The following is a 24,414-nucleotide window of genomic DNA, read 5'->3' on the forward strand; positions in this document are numbered from 1 at the left end:
GGCCAATGCGGGCGCGCAGGAGACACTGCGGCGCGCGGCCCATTCGGCGTCGCGGGGCGGCGAGCGGCGGAAGCCGGCCAGCGTCACTTCCGGGCCGGAGGATGAGCTGCCAGCGGGGGAACGTGGTGCGCACGAGGCCGCAGCGCCACCAGAACGCGCAGGCCTTCCGCAACGACAGGCACGACGCCAGCGCCCGGCGCAAGGTAGGCGCCCGGCGGGGAGCGGGGAGAGGGCGGCTCCCTCGGGGCCAAGGGCCCCCTCGGAAGCACCGCAGCAGGCGCGCCTCCCCCTTTCTCTCCCTGCGCATAAGCTGAAGGCTCTGGTGGTCCGGGCCTGGGCGTAACCAGGCAACACTGGCCAGACGGACAGAAGCTGAAGCCACCAGAGTTGAGAAAGTGTGACTGAAGGTGTGCGGTAGGAAGAGCGGCTGATAATGGCCTGACATGTAATAATGATTTATTTACACCCCGCCCACCTGGCTGGGTTTCCCCGCCACTCTGGGCAGATTCCAACAAACTATTTAAAATGCAATGTAATCCAGGCCTGTCCATGTTTGGGTTCAATGGAACTGGCTTCCAAGTGTGTGACCACAGAACTGAAGCCCCAGGTTCCTGTTCTGCATGGCTTAATCGGACTGATCTCTCTAGTCAGGCAGGACCCACAGTGCATAGAAAGCAGCATCTTTCAAGTGTAATTTAAATACTCATCACTGTAACCATCCCTTATGAAGTGTTGGCTGGCTGAAGATGCACCTGTGACGGAGTTTAAGGTGGAAGTTCTTGTTTGGGTGTGGACTAAGGAATGATGAGCCTTACCAATTTTATTTTGAAAACAAGGAGGATTTTTTAAACAAGCAGAGTTCTGAGTTTGTTTACATGTTTAAACAAAACTAGCTTGCAATGCTAATAAATACAATGTAAATTAATAACAGCAGAACAAATAAAAGCCAGTAGCAGCCTATAAAAATAATCAGATGCTGAAAAGCCTAGGTAAATCAAGTTTCTACCTGCACTGGAAGAGCATCTCTTTCGATGCCAGGTGAGCCTTAATGGGTAAGGCAGCATATAAGCAAGGTGCCAGAAATGAGAAAGCCCTCTCTGGTTAAATTCATGTCAGGCCCTCTACCTTGCTTCTCCCAATATGCCACCTATGGGTGGATGAGTTTCAAAAGGGACTGCAGCACAGGCCCAAATTCCTGGGTTTAATTTCATTCCTACTGTCTCTGGTACCTGAGTTTCCCAGTTGGCAGAATCGGAGTAACCAGTTACAGGCACAAGAAACTGCTATGCATGTGATATAATATCATGTGATATTTCATGAACGTCTGTCTCAAGCTCTTTTTATTTACCATTTTTATCAACTAAATAGCCTCAAATACTCATTGAGCAATGAACTTCAGGATACTGTAAGATGATAAAAATGCAAATATTTTAGGCTTCTTTTCTGAGCAAACAATTTCCCCAAGCAATTATTACTGTAATAAAAACAAATGATAGAAATACTATAATATTTAAAACACACCAAATTCATAACACTAGACATTAAAAAACCTTACCCAACGAATGGGCATCATGCCTGGAAAACCAGTTGAGGAAAACTTTTCAGGGCCTTCCAAAAAGCTTGCAGCAAAGAGATTGGGTGCAGGTCCAGTGCAAGGGAATTCCACAGCGGTGGAAACACCATAAAGAAAGATCTCTCCGTCATGGCCACACAACTGTCTGACGTAATGGGTGGGCACACAAAGAGAAGCTCCAAAGCAGAGCTTAAGGTACAAGCAGGGTGGTATGGGTGTACTGTTGAATAAATAGCTTTGTTGTCATCTGAATTCTCTTTTCTTTGTGTGTGCCTGATGTGTATGGTGGTCAATATGACTGATCCTCCTGTTGTGATTATATTTGTTTGATAGTGTGACCTGTTGGCATTTACCGGTACTTTGAAAAATATGTCCTTGGAAATGTAGCCTAAGGCCTTTAACTGTTCATATTAATACCAGTGCTTTCAATAAGATTTAGAATGGCCTAAGCCTGCAAACATTAAATGAGTAATATTTTTATTTAACAATTTTAATAGTACTTTTTACTATAGAACAGTTGTTTCTACAATTGCATGAGGGCAGCTTCCCAATAATTTCTACATTCATGTTGAAGATATGTAGAGAGTCTTTATAAATGGTGGACATTCTACTTTCTGACATTTGTTGCTCTGGAAATGTGTTAGTCTGTTGCTGATTCCACCCTCTGAAGTTATTTACTTATTGGGCAACCATGTTTTTGACCATGAATAGATGCAGTTGTAGGGGTGGGTGTTCTTGTATTATGACATTCCATGCGGGATAGTGTTATGTCATTGGTCTATAGCTGCATACCTTAATGGCAGGGCTTGAAAGAGAAACATTTGTACACTGCAGGCAGTAGTCCAGTTTGATCACACACCTAAACCACATTGCTACGGGAAAGGTCAGTTTCTGGCATTGGCATTTAATGGAGGAGGAGTGTTTTAGCCGGTGGTGAAAATAAAAATTGGGATAGAGGAGAGGAAGAGGAGGTCCTGTTTGTGCAGGTGGAACACCTGGTGCTAATGGGACCTTTGTTGGATGCAATCCAATCTACATATCTCAAATAAAGAAGAAAGAGCACCATTGATATTTAACTAAAGTTGAAACACGGGGTGCGTGGGTGTGCGCGCATGTGTGCGCAAAGGCCACAGATGGAGCAGATTTTAAAACATGTTTAAAGTATTTTTCATTTATTTCTGCAGAGCATAAAGCTCTGAACAATTCCATGGGGGCGTTATATAACTAGTATAGTATAAATAAAAATAAGTAAAAAATTGTCTAGTAACACCTAATAGACTAAGTTTGTTCTGGTATAAGCTTTCCTGTGCATGCAAAGCTTATACCAGAACAAACTTAGTTGGTCTATAAGGTAAAGGGACCCCTGACCATTAGGTCCAGTCGTGGCCAACTCTGGGGTTGCAGCGCTCAACTCGCTTTATTGGCTTCCAGGTCATGTGGCCAGCAGGACTAAGCCGCTTCTGGCGAACCAGAGCAGCACACAGAAACGCTGTTTACCTTCCCGTTGGAGCGGTACCTATTTATCTACTTGCACTTGGACGTGCTTTTGAACTGCTAGGTTGGCAGGAGCAGGGACCGAGCAACGGGAGCTCACCCCGTCGCGGGGATTCGAACTGCTGACCTTCTGATGGCAAGTCCTAGGCTCTGTGGTTTAACCCATAGCGCCACCCGTGTCCCTGGTCTATAAGGTGCTACTAGACAATTTTTTAATTTTTATTTTGACTGTGTCAGACCAACACGGCTACGTACTGAATCTAGTATAGCATAGGGAGACTAAAGCATTTCAAATGGCTGTCTTCTCTTTTACCATCACTTAACCATATACATTCTGTAAATTTGGGCATCACCACTGCTACACTTTCATTGGGTATGAATTGGTATATGCCAGGGATCAGCAAACTTTTCTACCAGCAGGCCAGCTTACTGTCCCTCAAATCTTCTGGCACACACACGGACGGAGGGGGGCTGCTCTCTCTCCCCCAGCCCCTCCTCCTGCTTTCCTACCTCCTCCGGCAGTGGTTGGGAGCCGACGATGGTGGTGGTGCCTCTTGTTTCTGGGAGAGCTTTCCCGGGCACCCGGCGTGGGGTCAGCCTCTCTGCCCATGGCTGCGATGCTGGCCAATACGAAGCCTTGCCGCCCGCGCACTGAGGAAACCCGGCACAGCTTCGGATTGGCCACCGTCGCCACCCGCCCAGAGGCATCCGTGGCTTTGGATTGGCTATGGGAACTTCCTGGAGCCAATCCGAAGCTGCCTGTGTGCCTGTCACGGAAGTTAGTCCCCGTGCAGTGAGGTGTCGCTGTGCAATGCCAATTTAGTGTGGGGACTGACCAGGCGGGCAGCAGGGTCCTCAGGCTGTATTAAAGAGCCCCTCGGACCCTGTCCAGCCCACGGACCTTAGTTTGCTGACCCCTGGTATAAGCCATTTGGTTGTAATTAATTTTTATTTATTTTTGCTTCTGTTTTTAATTTTCCAACTAAAATATAATATTGTGCCTGTACTTCACTATTCGAATAATCCAAAAGAACATATAATGGATTTGTGTTACAGAGGTGAGAGGGGACATGTTAAAATATATGAATACAACCAAGTTCTCTTTTCTGCGTATGCCTCAGTTTCTTGCTATAATTCCATGACTGATAGAGCACCAGTGCACAATATCTTAGTGTTTCCTCTTTTAGTACACTCCCCTTTTGAATTTGAGTTTTAATGCTGTACACCTGGCTTTCTTGAAAGCAAAAATGTAGCCATGAGGCAAGTTTAAGACTTACTCTGAACTATAGTATTACTTTAAAAAAAAGAACAAGGCAGTTTTCTGTTTCTACTCAGAAACTGAGATGTTCTATTGCAGATGTCATCAGGTAAGAAACCACTTTTCTCATATGACTTACTGTATGCTTAATAAGCATGTGTCTTATCATGTGCACATATCTTACCTACTAATCCTTTACAGTTCTTGTTTATCCTGCAGTTGAGCTCTGCTGAGACTTGAGTCACTTTCACTTTTCAGCACTACTGCACAAAGCAGGGCATGAGAAGAGTACATATAGCAGGCAGCAGGCTTTTCCGTGGCCCTGGCTGCATCTGCTCAGGAACATCTTTCATTCCAGGCTTGACATGCTGGCACCAAACTTGAAGTACAAGAGAAATGGCCCAAATAAGGAGGATTGTTGCATAGATGAAGCTATGCTGACTTCATCTTACGTGATTAGAGCAGGTGTTTGGCATGGCTCCATATCCATCACTTCTGCTGTGCAGATAGACCGGGTTTGGTCTTTACTGGGCACATGCATGGCATGGGGCGGGGGGGGGGGGGAGAGAATCAAGTGCTTCGAAAATAGCCCCATTCAGGTGTTCAGTACTTTTTGTCTTCCTCCTTACCTTTGCACCTGACTTTAGAATTTTGGTTCTACTTTTCTGAAAGCTGCATTGGCTTACAAGAGCATTGTAACTTCTTCAGAGGTTATGCTGGTGGCTACTGGAGAAAGAACCTTTTCTGTGGTGTTTCCCAAATTGTAGGACACCCTCCCTAGACATACCCACCTAGTACTATCTTTGTCATCCTTTAGGTACTAGGCATTGTCTGCCTTGGTCACGCATGCATGTAAAAGGGAAAGGGGTTGGCCACATGCAGGGCAAGATGTGGTGTGAATGGCAGCCCCTAGTATGGAATAAGAATATAGCAATAAGTAAGTAAGGTAATATAAGGAACACAGCAGGGTTAACATAAGAAAAAGGATTATGTATGACATTCAAGTCAATTGCAAGATATACCAAGTTTGTGATGATGCTTGTCTGAAAAGTGTCCTACAGTATTCGCTGTGTGTGAAATAAAAGAATGCCATTCCACAGTGTGGTACCGTTTGAAAGGGTTTTGGATGGTACACTCTGTAATTTTTCCTAGTTTTTTAGCTAAAGAAAACAATTCAAGGAAAAAATAGTATTATTAAAACTACCCCCAGAGAAGTGTTACACCAGGAAGACAAGACTCTCAAAGGGGAAAACACTGCCCTAGAGTCTAGAGATTGTAGTCCTTGTCTGAAATGATGTGTGATCTTCATATATTCTTTCTCAGACTTGTAGTGTTAACTGCAATAAATCTGTACATTTTCATCCATCTTCCTGTCTTTGTGTCTGTGTGTGGGGGTTGTTTTTTTTTAAAAAGTGGAGGGTGAAGTTCTACTCTTCCTATAATTTACAAATATAAAGATTTAGAATAGCCTTAGCATAAACGGAAGAGTTACAGAAAGAAAAACATACTGCTGATTTTTAAAAAGAAAATTAAACATGCTTCCTTATTAATGTAAAGCAATGCATGTATCCAGTGATTGCTAGAGAGAGAGAGAGAGAGAGAGAGAGAGAGAGAGAGAGAAGTCTAGAGTAGGAAGCATGGGTCAAACAGGAAGTGGGTGTTGTGCCTTGGTTTTATAATTACAGTATTTCATGCTTCATTACCATTAAAATAATGATCCTCTTGCTTTATCATAGATTCCTGTTTGACAAGCTGTAGGTAATGAATGACTTTACGTAGCCCTTGGGAAATGTCTGCACTCCTCTCAGAGCTGCTCAGACAGAGCACTTCTGGCCATGCCTGCTTGCATTCCAAGTACATGAACGTTTCTGGGCTGCCTTTATCCTTGAAACATTTCCCTTTCCAGTTGTGATGTCATACTCCCTTAATGGAATAGCAAAGTATTTGGAAGGAAAGCTCTCCCCCCTCCCCCCTCAAAGAGGACATTGCTTAGCAACATCAAATTTTCTTTTAGTGCTGAAGCCTAGAACAGTTTTGAAGTTTGCCTGGTGCCTCCCCAAACTATTAAAATGGTTAAAGATGCCAGAATGCTCTCAGGAATACAAAATACGGTATCTTTTCATTTGTTTGCTTTTGCATACTAATGAATACAAACCAGAAATGTGAGGAAGAGTAAGTAGAAGCTAGCTGTGAATTTTAAAACTATTTCTCATATTGTTCTGCTTACATGTCTATTCAGAAGACTGGCAATCTTGTTAAAACCAGGGAATTTATGGCTTGTCCTGCTGTCTTTAACATATGCCCTACAAAAGGGGATATGCATCTTTTTAAAAAAGAATGAAGCTTACTAATAGCTGTAGTTGAAACACCTTCCACAACCTTGATGATGATGATTTTATTACAACAACAACAACAACAACAACAACAACTATTATTATTATTATTATTATTATTATTATTATTATTATTATTATTAAATTTTATTTATACCCTGCCCTCCCCAGCTCAGGGCGGCTAACAAGCAATAATAAAAACAAGTTGAATGAATACAACTTAAAAACAAGATTAAATTGAAACATTAAAATACAGCCTCATCACAGGAGGAGAAAGGAAAAAAGAAAGAGGGGGAGGGAATCAATTGGCTCCAAGCCAAAGGCCAGGTGGAACAACTCTGTCTTACAGGCCCTGCGGAAATAAATCAGATCCCGCAAGGCCCTGGTCTCATGAGGCAGAGCGTTCCACCAGGCCGGAGCCAGTGTTGAGAAGGCCCTGGCTCTGATTGAGGCTAATCTAACTTCCTTAGGGCCCGGGACCTCTAGGGTGTTGCTATTTATGGACCTTAAGGTCCTCCGTGGGGCATACCGGGAGAAGCGGTCCTGTAGGTACGAGGGTCCTAGGCTGCATAGGGCTTCAAAGGTCAAAACCAGCACCTTAAATCTGACCCTGTACTCCACCGGGAGCCAGTGCAGCTGGAAAATGCCACCCATCTGACTGGGTTTCCACAGCCACACTGGGTGGCTCACAGCATATATCAGAACATACTAAAACATCCAACATTAAAAGCTTCCCGATACAGGGCTGCCTTCAGATGTCTTCTAAAAGTCAGATAGTTGCTTATTTCTTTGATATCTGATGGGAGGGCGTTCCACAGGGCGGGTGCCACTACTGAGAAGGCCCTCTGCCTGGTTCCCTGTAACCTCACTTCTCACAGCGAGGGAACTGCCAGAAGACCCTCAGCGCTGGACCTCAGTGTCTGGGCTGAGCGATGGGGGTGGAGAAGCTCCTTCAGGTATACTGGGCCGAGGCCATTTAGGGCTTTCAAGGTCAGCACCAACACTTTGAATTGTGTTTGGAAACATGCTGGGAGCCAATGAAGATCTTTTAGGACTGGTGTTATATGGTCCTGGTGGCTGCTCCCAGTCACCAGTTCTGGGTTAGTTGTAGCTTGAAAGTCACCATTGAAGTATTTTATATTGGAGCACCTTGGTTGGAATGCTGCAGAGAAGTGGAAGATAGATCTGTTGTTGAATTTTGCTGGTGGCATTGCTGCATTATTTTTTAGTTTCCTTTAGTAATCTGTGATGACTTTATTGTGTCTGATTATATAGACTCAGTGCTTGATGCAGTATGGCTTACCTTCTGCTACAAAAATTCCACAGTCTGCCCAGCTACCTAAAAATAACATCTAAACAAGGAGAGTTATCTTTGGTCACTGTCCTTCCCAATTTTTCAGTTGAGACTTAAGAAAGTTCTTTTTTTAACATAGGCACTAGAAGGATCCTGGCTGTGTGCATATGAAAAAGGGCATTCCCAAGCAACTAGGATACCATTCATTTAGTACCCAAGGTGTACTCCACATCTCAGCAGCTAGAATTTGCACAGTTGTACTTATTTACCAGCTTGAACATTGTGGTTCTGGCATTTGTTGCTAAAGTTTGCTGCTGCTTTTGTTGAGGATCCAGAGATAAATGTTCTCCCTTCACAAAAGTCCAAGATAGCGATTTCTGTTGTTGACATTTGTATGCTACAACTTCAATGCCTCTTGATGTTTCTTTTCAGAGATCTGATGTATCTAGATGTAAAAACCTGTTAGCCAAAACTAATGGAATAGCCCACATACTACCGAAACAATTAAAAAGCAAGAGGATGTTGTTAAACTTCTCAGTGATACTTTAATTCCTGCCCACTTGAAATGCCTTGTTTTCAGTGCAAAAAAGCAACAGAGAGAAATATAAGATACCAAGCAGCCAGCTCCCACCTGTATAATTCCAGCCTGTGGAAACTGGAAACCAGCCTTTTCTTATCCCTGCCATTCTTTCTTTTTAAAAAGTCATTTATACCTTTCAGATTTATACAATTCACTGATTTTACAATCATTTTGACATTTCAAAACTTGACTTCCTTCCCCCTCTTTCTGCAATTCTTTAAATTTATTTTTATTATCTTATGCGTATCCAAATTAACTTAATATGCTCATTTATTCATCTTTAAAAATATACTCTTACAATTTATCTAAATATTCAATAAACTATTTCCATTCTTTTATAAAAAGGTTATCTTGATTTCTTATTCTTCCAGTAAGTTTTGCCATTTCTACATATTTCATTTTTGTGTTCATTCTTCCTTTGCTGGGAATACTACTTCTTTCCATTTTGGGGCAAGTAACATTTTTACATACAAGTAACATTCTAACATACTTTGGCCACCTCATGAGAAGAGAAGACTCCCTGGAAAAGACCCTGATGTTGGGAAAGATGGAGGGCACAAGGAGAAGGGGACGACAGAGGACGAGATAGTGGGACAGTGTTCTGGAAGCTACCAGCATGAGTTTGACCAAACTGCGGGAGGCAGTGGAAGACAGGAGTGCCTGGCGTGCTCTGGTCCAGGGGGTCATGAAGAGTTGGACACGACTAAACAACAACAAAACATTCTTACTGCTGTAGTCGCATACATGAATAAGTTTCTGTACAGTTTAGGTAGTTTTGTCCCTGTAATTCCCAAGAGAAAAGCTTCTGGGTTATTTTAAACATCTTTTTCATTTCATTACGGTGGTACCTCGGGTTACATATGCTTCAGGTTACATATGCTTCAGGTTACAGACTCCGCTAACCCAGAAATAGTACTTCGGGTTAAGAACTTTGCTTCAGGATGAGAACAGAAATTGTGCTCTGGTGGCGGGGGCGGGAGGCCCCATTAGTTAAAGTGGTACCTCAGGTTAAGAACGGACCTCTGGAACGAATTAAGTACTTAACCCAAGGTACCACTGTATGTATCATTTCCCTGTACAGTGGACGCTCGGGTTGCGAACATGATCTGTGTGGAATGCACATTCGCAACCCGCAGCATCCGCAACCCACAGCGGCACGTCTGCGCATGCGCGGGTTGCGATTTGGCGCGTCTGCACATGTGCAAAGCGCAATTTAGCGCTTCTGCACATGCGTGACCACCGAAACCCGGAAGAAACCCATTCCGGTACTTCCGGGTTTCGGCGGTCCGCAACCCGAAAAAACACAACCTGAAGCGTCTGTAACCCGAGGTATGACTGTAAGCCTTAACCGCAATACAGTGGCTCTTCAGTAGTTGAGTTACCGCTGTAATTCTTGTTTGATAATAGAACTTGGAAGGCTAGACAAGCAAATGTCACTAAGTAGATCAGGTAAATAAATATTTCTGATTCTATTGTCTCGCATAAGTTGAAGGCTGTAATGTGACTACCAGCACGCTTTGTGGTAGCACAGCTCTTTCCCCATTTCTCACGAGCTGTGACAACAAGGCAACAAAAATGCTGACATTACAATTCTCCTCATTTAGTCAAGTGTCCCTTAAGCACCTCATTTTTGGGTCCCTGCTTCTAGTCCAGTGTTTCCCAACCTTTTTTGGGCAAAGGCACACTTGTTTCATGAAAAAAATCTCGAGGCACACCACCATGCCAGATGGGGAAAGGTCACTTTTTACTTATGTAAAAAAAAATAAAAAAATAGTAACAGCATAGAAGGTAATGGTAGATGACTGTTAGGGTCTCCCCCCAAATGCAGAATTCTATTAATATCTTCCTTAGCGAGCCGCGTTAACCCCTGTAATGCTTTCTATAGAGTAAGCATAGGGGACACTGGGGGATGTGGAACCAAGGGGGCAGTGGGCCAAAAGAGTTCGGGATCTACTGCTTTAAACAGAAATAAGAGCCAGTGGGTTCTTCCTTTTTTAAAGTATCGTTTCAGCGGGGACAGCAGTCCGGATTTCCAAAAAGCGGCGCTTTTTTGCGTCTGAGCAAAGAAGAGAGAGAGGGGAAAAAAGAGAGAGAGATTGATTTGTGGCTGCGCAAAGGGGGGAGGAGCCCAGGAGTAAAAGTAGGAAGGACGAAGGGAGGGGAAAGGAAAGTTAATAGAAGGAAAGGCGGGTGGGAGAGAAAGAGAAAGAAAGAGGGAAGGAAGGGGGGAAGAGAAGTGGAAAGGAGGGAGACCGAGGCGGGGGAGAAGCGTCTGGAGAGTTGCTCCGAAGTTTGGGGGGCCGCGGGGGTGGGCGCGCGTCCCAGGAGGCGGAGGCCAGCCCAGGCTGGGAGCCGTGCCGCGGCCCGGGGGTGGTAGGCGGACCGCGGCTCCTAGGATGTGGAAAGGGGACGGCGGCGCAGGGGGAGGAGACCCGCACGGCTAGGGCAGCGCGCAGGGGGAGGGGAGCGGGCCGGAGGCGGGCGAGGGGGGCCGCGATCCCGCGCGCCGCGAACATGGCCTCCTTCCCCGCGGGCCCCGCCGAGCCCCCCGGCCGGGGAGGGCGGCGCGCCCCCGCCGCCGGAGGAGAGCAGAGGCAGGAGGAGGAGGACGAAGGCGCTGCCGAGGAGGCGCGCCAACTTCTGCCAACTTCGGTGCCCGCCCCGTCGCCGCAGGCTCCTCCCGGCCGAGAGCCAGAGGACGGCGGCGGAGCAGGAGGAGGAGGATCGGGTTTGGCGACGGCTGCTGCGTCCTCTCCAAGCGCGGGGCTGGCCTCCGCCGCGCCCGATCCTCCGCGCTCGCCGCGCTTCTCGGCGGAGCAGATCTCGTGCGGGTGCGAGGCGCTGCTGCAGGCGGGCGACCCCGGCCGGCTGGGCCACTTCCTGGGCTCGCTGCCGCCCGACGCCGAGGCGCTGTGCCTGGAGGCGCAGGCGGGCGAGAGCCTGGCCAAGGCGCGCGCGCTGCTGGCCTTCCAGCGCGGCGACTTCGCCGAGCTCTACCGCCTGGTGCAGAGCCGGCGATGGGATGTGGGAGGGAGCTCGCTCACCGCCCCGCGTGTGCCTATGTGGGGCACGTTACAGCCCCGTGACGTCAGCGCCACGCAGGCAGCCAGGCAGGCAGACGGCGAGAGCCCCGCACTTGGCGGCCTCTCCTCGCCGCCGCCGCCCGACTCGCCCGCCTCCCTCCCACGGCACACCAGGCAACGTCTCGCGGCACACTAGTGTGCCGCGGAACACCGGTTGGGAAACACTGTTCTAGTCTTTCCACATTTACCTTCTGCCTTCAGGTTTCTGAACCATTAAGAAACTGAATAGCGCTTTTATCTTTTCTTAATATGTAATAATACATAGTGACAACATTTGAATCAAGTGATGGGGACCATGGTAGAATTCTCAAATGTATAGACTACGATCCTCAGAATGTTGACAATTCATATTTTTTAAAATTACATTTTGTTATAACAAATTGTGATTGCAATCACATAAATACATCTATTGGATTGCAATTAGTTCAATTGAAACAACCATATAACAAAATACTGAAGGCTTCTTGTAGGAAGGAATTAGATAGTTTTCATTGTGTAGCATCTTTCTTTGGATTGTGCAGTTAAAATTAGCTAAGTGCCTTATAAAAACCTCACAATTCTAGCTAATATATTCAGGAAGTCTGAATTAAATGACTTAAAAGCTAACTTCTCTTTTCCTCTTGTAGTCTAAAATCTTTGTACCCATCATGATTGCCACAATGGCCTTTGCAATAAATTAGCTTACAGCTAATCTTTCCCACTCCAAGCCTTACAACCTTAGCTTTTGAACTGGGCTTATCCAAGTTTTTCTTTTGCCTTTGCAAAAAACAAAAGCTCTTTTCCACATTATATCTCTACTGATGCTATTATCATGCCCCTGCAAATTCTTCTTTGCTTTGTGTTTTATGTGATGTGACTTGTTTGTAATTTTAACTGTATACATTTGTAATATGCAAAGCATTTTTTTCTTTTTAAAAATTGCTTTGTTTTTCCTGCCAACGCTTGACCTTGAAGTCTGAGTCATCTTAGTTTTCTCAGTGCTTACACTGTTTCCATGAAGAAACTTTAATGGGATGAATACAGGCAATTTAAACCACCCTTACAAACAGAAACAAACTGTTTGCATTCTGACTTCCGGGTTAGCGCCTCCGGCAATGGCGGATTTCCTCTGATCGGGAGGAATCCGCTTCGTGGAAACTAGGGTCTGGACCGCCACGGCGAGGCGGAGACCCACTAAAAACCACAGGCGGGAGAAGCCTGTGGACGTGGGATTTGGCTGGCACCATTTGCGCCTCCCCTACTCGCGGGGAAACCCAGTTTCGGGGATCTGGAGCAACGTGGGGTGAGCGGCGCGGTGCTTCAAATCGACTGCTCTTTTCATGGAGTGAAGCCGCATTGCTGTTGCCAGAGAGCGCTGACTTTTTCCTGGGGACAATTGGACTTTAAACAACTACCCATGAGTAGAACAGTAAATTTGATTACTAAACATCTTAATTTGGCACCGAAGCGGGAAGGTTCTAAACAGGAAGTCCGCCTTCCGCTTTTGTAAATAGATTGAAGCAAAGACATTGCAAGCTAAAGTCTGGAAAGTTTTTTTTTTTTTTTTGTAAAGGATTAAATCTTCATCGGCTAAAACTACTAAACCCCCCTTGGAAGCAGGAGAAGAGGGGGGAAATCTTAGATTGTTTAAGCCTGCAGGAGAGAGAGTAAAGAAAGATAAATTTCTACTGTCTTGAACCTGGGAACAGGCTGCCAAAAAGACAGACGTTTTGGGAAAGTTCATTGACTGTGAATAAAACGTACGTTGACAGATAGTTAAAAAAGAAACATATTGATTCCAATGTTTCCTTTTGCACTTAAAAGGAACAAAATATTTGAAAAACGAAAGTAATTTTGTTGCTGGATCTGCTTTTAAAAGGACGGATACAAATAGAAATTGTTTCCCCTAGAGGGAGCCTTTGAAACTGTTGTTGGAGTGGACCTGGGGAACTCTACAGCTGTAGAGATTAAAGATCGTGAGAACTAGACATTGACCTTGAACAAGAATGTGGACAGAAGAAGCCTTAGTGATTGCTTTTTGCAAAACAAGTGCCTTATTGGAACAGCTTCATGAGAAGATGGATTTGATGACTACTGCAATTGATAATTTTGGACAAACAGTGAACACCTATATAGAACCTTCTCAGGAACTGACCCAGGAATCTGCTTTGACAGGGCAAGCTGTGGAGAAGACAAAGGAGGAGGTTGTTGTCGAACCTCAAGTAATACAAGTGGAGAGAGCCGCGGCCTTGCAGGAACATAAGCTGTTGTTTCTGATGACCGAATCTGGAGTGAGCCAGACTTGGAGAGATGGAGTCCCGTTTGGACTGGAGATGGGAAGTTTGATAGATCCCCCTATGCAGGGATGTTCTGGCTTCTGGGATCTGGCTTTGGGCCAGGGGGAGACTGGAGTTGTGGGGGCCGTTAACTTTGGAGGGACATTGAAACATGCTTTGAAATATCTTTTGGATTTTAGTGCTGACCATGGAGAATGGGCTGACCTGTCGAGAAGGGATAAAGACATTGTTAGGTTGGAGTCTCCCCGAGATCTACTCCTCAGTGACAAAGGAAGGAAATTAAGAACAAGATCAGCAGAAGACAAAGTAAAGTGCAGGTATAAATATGAAGAAGATCTGTAGAAGGGACATGGAAAAGAGTTAAGAGCCTCGGACAGAAGATCACCAGGTTGATGGACTAGATGGAATAGATAGAAAGGACTGACAGAACCCGCGACCAGGAAGAAGAGACGGTGGATGAAGATTGGAAGAAAGTTTAAAAATTTATTTAGAGAAATATTGTAAAAATAATGAGTGCTAAAAAAATGCTGGAAGGATTTGGCTTTAGTAGAAATGCTATAAGGAGTTATGTACAAATAAGTTTTAAGTTTTAGGGCTTTTTATGGTAAGATAAGGTTAAAATAAATTAAGATAACTAAAGGACAAAATATAGTGAAAGATGGAAAGGATTTGCTGAGATAATGAATAATTAGAATACAAAAAAGGGAGGTGTGAGGAGGTCGATGAAACAAGTTAATGAAAGATAAAGTTATGGGAATATTGGATTTGTTTTTATTTTTTGTGCTTTTGTTTTTGGTTTTGATGTGTTGTGTGTTTTGTACTCTTTTTTCTTTTTATTGACTTGTATTGTTTGATTTCTTTTTTCTCTTTTTCCTCCCCCCCCCCCGTAACTTTAAATTTTCAATAAATATTTAAAAAAACAACAACAAACTGTTTGCATTCTAAAGCAGTTATTTTTCATTGACTTTTTCTTATTTATTTATTTATTTATCTATTTATTTAACTTTACTTTACTTTACTTTACTTTATTTTCTCCTGATCTGCTGTATTGTACTGAATATCATTTGGGTAACTGTAGCAGATGTGGAATTCATAATTGTGAAAGCTCAGCTTTCACATTTACCGGTAGTTGTTGCTTTGTTTCTTAAACTGTGTTTCTGGTTCTTATGGCTGTGAAAAATAAACTTGAGAGCATAGTGCCAAGTCTTAACTCCACGCTGTCCTAACGGTCTGAGGACAGGATAAATACAAGAAAGAATATGCTTATAAGGGGCTAAAGGAATTGTGCATGTACCTAATGAAATATAATTTTCACTGTTGTTTCTGCAATACATCAGCAAAGACAATCTTAATACTCATCAGAGCCTTCGCTTGGCAGTTTGGGACCATCAGCTGCACATGTGATTCCCAAATGTTCATAGAATCAGAATTGTGTTGAGTTAGAAAGGGACCCCAAGGGTCATCTAGCACAACCCCCTTACAGATGGCTATCCAACCTCTGCATAAAAACCTCTAAGGAAGGAGAGCTCACAAGGTCCTGAGGGAGTCTGGTCCACTGTCAAACAGCTCTTACTGTCAGAAAGTTATTCCTGATGTTTAGTTGGAATCTTCTTTCTTGTAAGTTCGACTCCTATTGTTTGCACCTATTGAAACTTACTTTGGGCCCAATTCTCCAATCTGTTATGGCCATTTTGAATTCTGAATCTGTGTATAAGGTGACATTAGAGAAGTTTATAAAATTATCCATGGCATGGAAAAGTGGATAGGGAAGAGTTTTTATCCATCTCTAACAGTACAACTCATGGACATCCAATTAAACTGAATGTTGGAAGGTTCAGGCACCCACAGGCGGCAGTGATGGCCACCAACCTGTAGGACTATATGATCAGACAAATTCACAGAGGAGCTTACTATGATGTGCCTCCACAGCTGGAAGAAGAAGAAGAGTTTGGATTTGATATCCCGCTTTATCATTACCCAAAGGAGTATCAAAGCGGCTAACAATCTCCTTTCCCTTCCTCCCCCACAACAAACACTCTGTGAGGTGAGTGGGGCTGAGAGACTTCAACGAAGTGTGACTGGCCCAAGGTCACCCAGCAGCTGCAGGTGGAGGAGCAGAGACGCGAACCCGGTTCACCAGATTACGAGACTACCGCTCTTAACCACTACACCAGCAACGCATCTGAATACCAGTTGCTAGAAGCCACAGGAGACGAGTGAGCTTAGGCTTCCCACCTTTGTTCTGGCAAAATACAGGACAGGGTAGGGCGGTGTGGTTGGGGGACAATTTTGTAAAAAATTCTGGTGCTGAAGTGACTTGAAAGCAACCCATTACAATCTATTGCAACCTAACTGGATTGCTTCTCTGGAATTTGTCACGTGCACACACACACACACACACACACAATGGATTTTACATTGAATTTTACATTTTACATTGAAATGCAGGGCAATCCTGTGTTATACAGGTGGCAGCCCTAAGTCTGCTCTTGTGCTCAAATCCTGCTTGCAGATTTCCCACATGCATCTGGTTGGCCATTGTGAGAACAGGATGCTGGAATATATGAGCCATTGACATGATGCATTAGGCTCTTTTTATATAGTTAAATCTGATTAGTCAACAAGGAGTCGAGTTCTTGTGATAGTAGGATGAGTAGCTCCCTGCTCACGGTTGGAATAGCTGAGTCACCTCTCTCTCTCAGTGGGTACAAGGGGAAACTTACTATGCACTGATGTTTGGCCAGAGTGTCAAACTAGCCTAGCATGGTGATGTTCACATGCTAATACATGATGCTTAACACTACTGTAAACATCTCTAATAAGAAAGTTGCTAGCAGTGTTAATTTTGACTGATTGGAGAGAACATTTGCAAATGTGTCCCTTCATCCTTGCAACTCCCTGCCTTGCAGTGACGGAGGCCAAGGCGAGAATGGTTGTGATTTTATTTGGAGCCCTTGGTGGTGTTATAATATTGCTAGTTCTTTTCTTCAGCTGTTTGTGTCTGACAACATGTGTCTGACTCACAGCTGATGGGATTTTCAAAAGCTGTTTAATATGGAACTGTGTGTTTGGTTAAAAGAGTGACGTGAGAAATCTCACCAGGTATTTCTAAGGCTTTTGGCTGCAATCCAGAAAGCTTTTTTGAATGTACCCAACTAAGTCTGCAGTCAGACAATAAGTAGATTAGTTCATTCTTTCCATAAAAATCATAGCATGTGCCTTTCCTCAAGCAATCCAGAAAACAGTGTAATTAATGCTGACAAAATTTTGAACAGCTTTTCATAGATCATACACATTACATCGCATATGGTTTCTTAAAGTTTTCAAAACTAGAAATAATGAAGTTGTCACTGATTTGTGAGATTTTGTATTTCAAGTTCAACTAAGTAAATGCAAACTCTTCATATTCCTTTTAGAAAATTAATGCAAAAATCCATGAAGGGCTATGTCAGCATTGTAAGGAAGTCCTGGAATGGCGTGTAAAATTCAACAAATACAAGCCACTAACGCAACCTAAAAAATGGTGAGTAAATATTGTTCCATAGCTTACTACTTTGCTGTTATTACATGTGCTCAGTGCAGACCAGTATGTACTGAAGATACTCGACTGTATTCAGATGTCAAGATGACCCAAGGTGTGGACACAGCCACAGTCTTGTGATTTCATGAAATAAATTTGTGAGTAATGAGGCATGCTGAAGAAATGCTGATACAAAAGCCATGCAAAGTAAAGTCTGTCATTAAATTGGAGCTATGGAACACTTCCTTAAAATTAATCTAGGTGAATAGTCTTCAGTGGACTTTGAACTATCTTAGACCTCCATTGCTTGAATAATCATTAGTTTCTCTCCCATACATTCAGAGACAAATGATGTATGCAGGCATGCATGTAAATAAGCTTCAGTGTATTATTTTTAAATGAGAAGCAGCCTCAGGAGTCTGCAGTTTTGAGCAGGGCAATGATAGGGTATGCAGGACCCTGCACGGGGAGGAAACCGTTTTGAGAGGGAGAGATTTAAGCACTCCCTTTCCATTCACTTACAATCAAGCCTGTCTGCTTTTCATTAATACAAAACAAAGATCTGGGCTTTGTGACTTGTTTTTTGCTCAATGTGTCATTTGCTTCTCAGAAGGAGTAATACCTTTGCATAACTAGGTGATTCATACAGAGGAACGCCTTGCAGTTATAAACAATTTTTGGGCTTGCCTTTGTTTTTGAAAGTGTTGTATCACTCAAAGTCTCTATTGCGAGGAGGAAAGGGTGTGTTTGAAACGACCTTTGTGACTAAGGCTGCTTTCTTATGTACACTTCCACAGGAGTGAGTCCTGCCAAACTCATTGGGACTTACAAGGCAATTTTATGTTTAGAAGTAAGGGCTATGTTTTGGTGGCCCAAGTTTGATGAAGTAGCAGAATTTGATAGATAACTTTCAGAGTAAGCCAGTGGCCCTTGCTCAGTGTCACTGAGTTGGGATTTATACTGGACTGTTACCTTACTGTAGAGAAGATGAGAACTACTGACTCCTGAAGAAACTGCCACTGATACAGGGTATAAGCAACGAGCAAAGTGTTCTTTGTGTTGGTTTGTCTTTTTAACATTTTGTGTGTCTGGGGAATATGTGCAGCTGGAAAATCTGCTTTAAAGAAGCCTTGTGCCAGGGATGTAGAATGTAATGCAGGAGAGGGGAACCTTCTCTGCCCCTTTGGGAAGAAAGGGGGTATTACATATTGCAAAATGAGGAAGAAAGAAACAAGCAAAACCCTCTCATTCTCACAGGATTTCAAAGCTTCTGAAAATCATTCAAACATCTCTCTTACTCGGCTATCTGAAATTTGAAAGATATGCAGCGATCTTTTGTAACAAACAGTCTGGTTAACCATTTTAATTCAACTTTTGTGTTCCTTTTAATAGTGTCAAATGTCTGAAGAAGACTGTAAAGGATTCTTACCACATCATCTGCAAACTGTGTGCTCATGAATTAGAACTATGTGCTAAATGTGGAAAGAAAGAAGAAATTGTGATTCCGTAAGCATTTCACTTAACATTTGTGTATCCCAATTTATTTCACACAGGTGTTGGCAAACTTTGGTGTCCAGCCAGAAACATTCTGATGCCTGGAGCTTCCTTGCCCAATGGGCAGGCAGGAGCAAGTTCAAAGCCACATCAGAATCCAGGCTTGGGCCAAGCTCCAAAGCTGGGAGGAAGTATCAGGTTCCTCCTCACAGTGGCAGTGAAAGTTAAATTGTCCAGCCCTGCTTATGCTATGGATTATTTTGTGATCTGTACCTTAGATTTGATGTGTGTAATAATCATCTTAACTGGTCTTGGAGTAGCTTTGAATGTGAGATGGAAGGGGAAGGAAACGCAAGCACCTGCCACGCTCCATGTGTCTTGTTTATCATGGCCTAAATGCAGCTCTTGTGTCTTTTGGCACGGTCTCCTGGTGCAAATGCTGTTCCATGTGAAGCATCTCCATCTCTCTTTGGGCAGATGTCTTGCAGTGCTGGTTGGAGAACTAAGTGTGGCCTCTTACGCCGCCTCCTCCTCCTCAGCTTCTCAGTAATGATGACACTAAATTTAGTATTTAAAGCATCTTTACCCTGCTCTTCACCCCTATAGGCGCCAAGAGCAATGTACAAAAGATCAGTAAGAAACAAGGCATCCCCTCCCCTAGGGCTTTCAATCCAAAAGGCAGGAAGAGGAAGGAAGAGGAAAACTTAACAAAGTCAGGCACCAGTTATTGAAGTCACCAAAGTCTCATAATAACTAGCATGAATGGAAACTGTTTGAGGAGAGTTACAGATAGGTAGCCGTGTTGGTCTGCCATAGTCAAAACAAAAAAAATTCCTTCCAGTAGCACCTTAAAGACCAACTAAGTTAGTTCTTGGTATGAGCTTTCGTGTGCATGCACACTTCTTCAGATACACTGAAACAGAAGTTGCCAGATCCTTCTATATAGTGAGAAGGTGGGGAGGTGTATTACTCAGAAGGGTGGTGGGAATGGGTGATTGGCAGATAGCTGATTGGCAGATAACAGGCTCGTCACAGCTATCTGCCAATCACCCATTCCCACCACCCTTCTGAGTAATACACCTCCCCACCTTCTCACTATATAGAAGGATCTGGCAACTTCTGTTTCAGTGTATCTGAAGAAGTGTGCATGCACACGAAAGCTCATACCAAGAACTAACTTAGTTGGTCTTTAAGGTGCTACTGGAAGGAATTTTTTTTGTTTGAGGAGAGTGAGGGAACCAGAGGAATCTGGTCTCTTAGTAGAGCCAAGAGAGTGGCCTTGCTTCCTAGGTCTTTGTATCCTGATGGAATGATTGTTGCTAGACAGTTGTGGGAGAGGAGGAGTCATCAACTTCAGTGCTTCCACATGAGGATGCCTAGCTTTGCCATCTTAACCACAGGCTTGCACCCTTCCCTTTTCCAGTAAAGTGGCCAAATGGTAATTTGCTACAACAAAATGGGGCACATTGATGAAACTGTATGAGTTTGGTTACATAAAGGAGTTCCATTAGTAATGCAAATGCTCACACCTTGGCTGTATCTATTTATATACATGCCTAGGCTGGAACTACCAGAGTTAACCTAATTGAGCTGTTTGTGGAAATCATTTTTAAGCACCTCACCAAATGTTGATTTTTAGCACAATAGCTTTTAAAACGTGCTATGAGTTTTTTCAGTATAGTTGTTCTGATATGCATCAATTTTGCAATAGTCAGACAACAATGTGTTACTGGAAAAATGCTGTTTTCTTCCTAACTAGCATATCTATAGCATTTTTACAGAAATTGGTTATATGACTGATAACTACCTGGATGCTGACCTCACTTGTAGTGAGCAATCTCTTCTCTCTCACTCAAAACACATAATATCTGGGTCATTTCAGGAACTCCTATATTCTTAAATGCTTCCAGATCTGGAGGCTAATTGTTTCCAGTAATATTACAGCAGGGTCAGCACTTATCTAGGCATTAAAAAATAAACCAGGAGGAGATACTGGTATTCAGTGATATGCTATGTGAATTGTGGGCACTCTCCTTTAATGGCATATGAGAGCACAGCTCAATTTTTTTAAATAACAAAAAATACCTTCCCATTTTGGTCAACTGCCTATGATTAAAACTGTTGCCCACATGCAAACACTAAACAAATTTTTATTTCTTTATTTATTTCATTTAGTAATTTTTTCTGCTGCCCTTCTGCCAAGGATCACAGGACAATTAACAGTATAAAAAACCCCAAATGAATAACATAGTAACAAACAAAAACATAGTAACCTCCCCCCAGATTAAAAAGCCATAGATTGTTTAATTAGCCAAAGACCTGGGAAAAGAGAAATGTGCCTCACCAGGGAGAGCATTCCACAAGTGGGGAGCCACCACAGAAAAGGCCCGTTCTCATGTTGCCACCCTCCAAATCTCTTGCAGCTTGGTTCCCATGGGGAGAGGTGATCCTTGAGGTACTGCGATCCTGAGACAGATAAAAAATGGATGACAAATGCCTTAGATGTGTCAAATGAGGCTTCATAGTTAATACATTAAACAGAAAAGAGAAACCGGACCTCTATAGAGCAGAACAGCTCTCTTTCTGACTCCCACACCAGCACTTTCTCCTTGCTTCCCATGAAGCATCACTGTGCTCTTCTGGCCAGCAGGACTGACGGGTTGAGGTTGCAGCATTACCCTCAGGGTTGCCCCGGATCAGACATGTCGGACCTGCCGACCGCAGTTGACTGGTCCATTGCGGGGTTGATCTTGGTCGATCGCGGGCCGAGGCAGCCAGAGCACAGGAGGCTCCTCACCAGCCAGAAAGGCAATGGGAGCTGGGCGTGAAAGATGCATGCGCACAACAAAGGCAGAAGGAGAAGCCGGCGGGAGGAGGAAGAGGACGGAGGCGCACGCAGACGGAAAGGCATGCTGTGTGTGTGTGTGTGTGAGAGAGAGAGAGAGAGAGAGAGAGAGAGTGCTGGTTGGGGGGTGGGGTGGGGGAGAGGAGAAGCATTGCCCAGAGCTCCGCAGCCCATCTGCTTTGAGGGGGGAGGCGGGATCAGGATCGCCTGCACGGCTCCCTTTGACAAGGGCGGGGGGAGCATCTGGCATCGGGCGAAGCAGCCAGCGCCCACCCACCCTGTACCCAGCCCTGCCCCCTCAGGGGAAGCAGCCAGTGCCCGCCCAGCCTGTACCCATCTCTGTCCCCTCGGGAAACAGTCAGTGCCCACCCATCCCTGCCTCCTCAGGAGAAGCAGCCGGCGGTGCGCGCGCACCCACCCTGCACCCATCCCTGGGTGGTAGATAACTGCCAGTTTTTATAGTGGATCGTAGACCACAGGCTACTCCAAGTTGGGCATGCCTGCCCCTAATCTATGCCATATGGACCTACCCGGACCCTGAGATCATCTCCCAGGCCCTCCTTTGTATGCCGCCTCCTCAAGAGGTCCAGAGGGTGGCAACATGAGAATGGGCCTTCTCTGCAGTGGCTCCCCGTCGGTGGAATGCTCTTCTCAGGGAAGTTCGCCTGGCACCTTCATTGTACACCTTTAGGTGCCAGGCAAAAACGTTCCATTTTAACCAGGCCTTTGGTTGATTTGGTTGATATCAAAATGTGGTGTTTTTTTAAGGGGGGGGGAGGTTATTGGGTGGTGGTTGTTTTTATTTTGATATTGTATTTTGTGGTTTTATATTTTGATTTTATTCTGTGAACTGCCCTGAGACCTGCGGGTATAGGGCGGTATATTAAGTAAGTAAGTAAGTAAGTAATTAAATACGTAAGTAAAAAAAAAATATTTCTATGAAATATTTGTATGAAAAGTCTCTTCTCCTCCTGCATCACATCCCAGTTTCAAAATTCAGGGATGAAAGCTGGAGAAATGATACTTTGTGTATTTTGTCATAGGATTCAGACAAGTCTAGAGAACACTGAGCATGAACCTTCCAAAAACGATCAAACAAGAAACAGAAATGTTGAATTTGAGGAAAGCCATGAATTGGACTTAAGTGGCGAGGAAGATGAAGATCTGGATTTACTGGTGAAGAAAATTATAAACTTAAAGCCTGAAAGGACCTGAGTCTAATTATCTCTCCAGGGAGAAGATTTGGGTACAAATTCCATTTCCAGCCAGGAGATTGCTTCTTATTGGACACTTTTGCAGTTTAAGGTTCATGGTGTTGGGAATAGTTAGCACAAACCTTATGCCTGCATTTTCTTAAATTTTGTTAGAGAATACTACCATTTAATAAACTTTTCTTTAAAAATGGATTAGAGTAATTTTGTGCATTCAAATGAGTGTCTTCATTGCTTGTTGATTCCCCCGGGGGCATGCCCCTTCGCCTTTCCCAAAAGATGCTGTAGGTGACAGTGGAAGCAGCTCAGATAGATAAGCTAGGCACCAGAGACACCTGAAACCTCGTCGCTACAATGGAATGTCTGTTCACCAGTTGGTTGGACTGGATGTCCCTTGAGGTCCCTTCCAGTGCTACGATTCCACGATCTCAGCCACATTGCTTGACTATAGTCTGCTTTTACAACAAATCACTTGTCCCAGTATGCAAGGAGGAGAAGCGCACACAGTAGGAAGGGAAATGGTATTGACAGTGGACTAAGGCAGAGTTTTTTAAGCGGTGGTCTATGAGCTCCATTTGAGTGGTCTATGGAAAGGCTGCAGCACATTCAAATATACTCAGCCCTCCACTTACTTTCCTTGATGATGGAGGACTCAGATGCCCAACAAGGGGTGCATGATTCGTGTGGCAGCACAGAGGCACAAGGCTTTTGCTGCCCATGAGTCGGCTCGCTCAGTGGAGATGTCAGTTGCCAACTTGACACCCAGAAATCTCTACGTAGTCACCATTGGACCTGCACCTGGAGCAAAACATGCCTGGTAAGTCAAGGGACTTCACTCTGCTCCTTCAGCTTTCTTCTCTGTTCTGACTAAATCAACAAGGCCTTGTCTGAATCATTGTTGTTCCATCTTTGTATATCTTTGTCATTAGCAACCCTTTCTCTGCCCAATAATCACTACTTTTAAAAAATCAAGGCCTGCCATAAGACTGTAACAGTATCTCCACAGGATTGAACCAAACGTTACGCTAGTGCAGCATCCTCCTTCCAACAATGACAAAAATATGCTTCTGGGAATCTCACAAACAGCCTGAAAGAAACAGACCCGGCTTCCTACTGACCTCCCTGTCTGTCTCGTTTTCCTACCTGTCTTCTTATTATTGGAAGATCTCAGTGAGTGAAGTGGAAGATAGATAGATCTCTGGTGCTGAGGATGTAAAACAGAGTTCACCAACGTGGCCCCACGGGCTCCTGCCCCTGGGGAGATGGGGTTTGAAAGCAGCCATTGGTTGTAGCAAATCAAATGGTGTGTAGGGTGCCCATGGCAGTTTTCTCTGGCTTGCAAATGTCTCCACTAATCCAAAAAGGCTGGTGACCCCATTGAAAGCCGTAGTGCCAATGCCTGTTAGAATAGCAGGCTTCCTGTCATCAGCATTTTGGGACCACTGTAGAAAGA

At 44.2% G+C, this 24,414-nt stretch overlaps 1 protein-coding gene across 2 annotated transcripts; it reads left to right on the forward strand.

Annotated features, from left to right (window-relative positions):
- The first annotated feature begins 36 nt into the window (after positions 1-36).
- On the forward strand, positions 37-23,154 carry C11H9orf85 (chromosome 11 C9orf85 homolog). 2 transcript variants are annotated; one of them, XM_028749601.2, is made up of 4 exons: positions 47-203; positions 17,308-17,414; positions 18,804-18,917; positions 22,794-23,154. In XM_028749601.2, exons 1-4 carry the CDS (start codon positions 102-104, stop codon positions 22,963-22,965), a joined length of 495 nt encoding a protein of 164 aa, XP_028605434.2. In that variant the 5' UTR covers positions 47-101; the 3' UTR covers positions 22,966-23,154. The 2 variants fall into 2 exon arrangements, with proteins under 2 accessions (XP_077792080.1, XP_028605434.2); XM_077935954.1 differs by lacking the exon at positions 18,804-18,917 and having other exon boundaries at positions 37-203.
- The last annotated feature ends 1,260 nt before the right edge of the window (positions 23,155-24,414 follow it).

Source organism: Podarcis muralis, chromosome 11 (assembly GCF_964188315.1).
Source record: "Podarcis muralis chromosome 11, rPodMur119.hap1.1, whole genome shotgun sequence".
NCBI classification, from domain to species: Eukaryota; Metazoa; Chordata; class Lepidosauria; order Squamata; family Lacertidae; genus Podarcis; species Podarcis muralis.

Excerpts from the sequence above, each read along its gene's own strand:
- C11H9orf85 (XM_028749601.2), top strand. The coding sequence starts at position 102 with ATGAGCTGCCAGCGGGGGAACGTGGTGCGCACGAGGCCGCAGCGCCAC. Across the intron at positions 17,415-18,803 it reads CTAACGCAACCTAAAAAATG|TGTCAAATGTCTGAAGAAGA; the intron begins GTGAGTAAATAT and ends TCCTTTTAATAG. Across the intron at positions 18,918-22,793 it reads AAAGAAGAAATTGTGATTCC|GATTCAGACAAGTCTAGAGA; the intron begins GTAAGCATTTCA and ends ATTTTGTCATAG.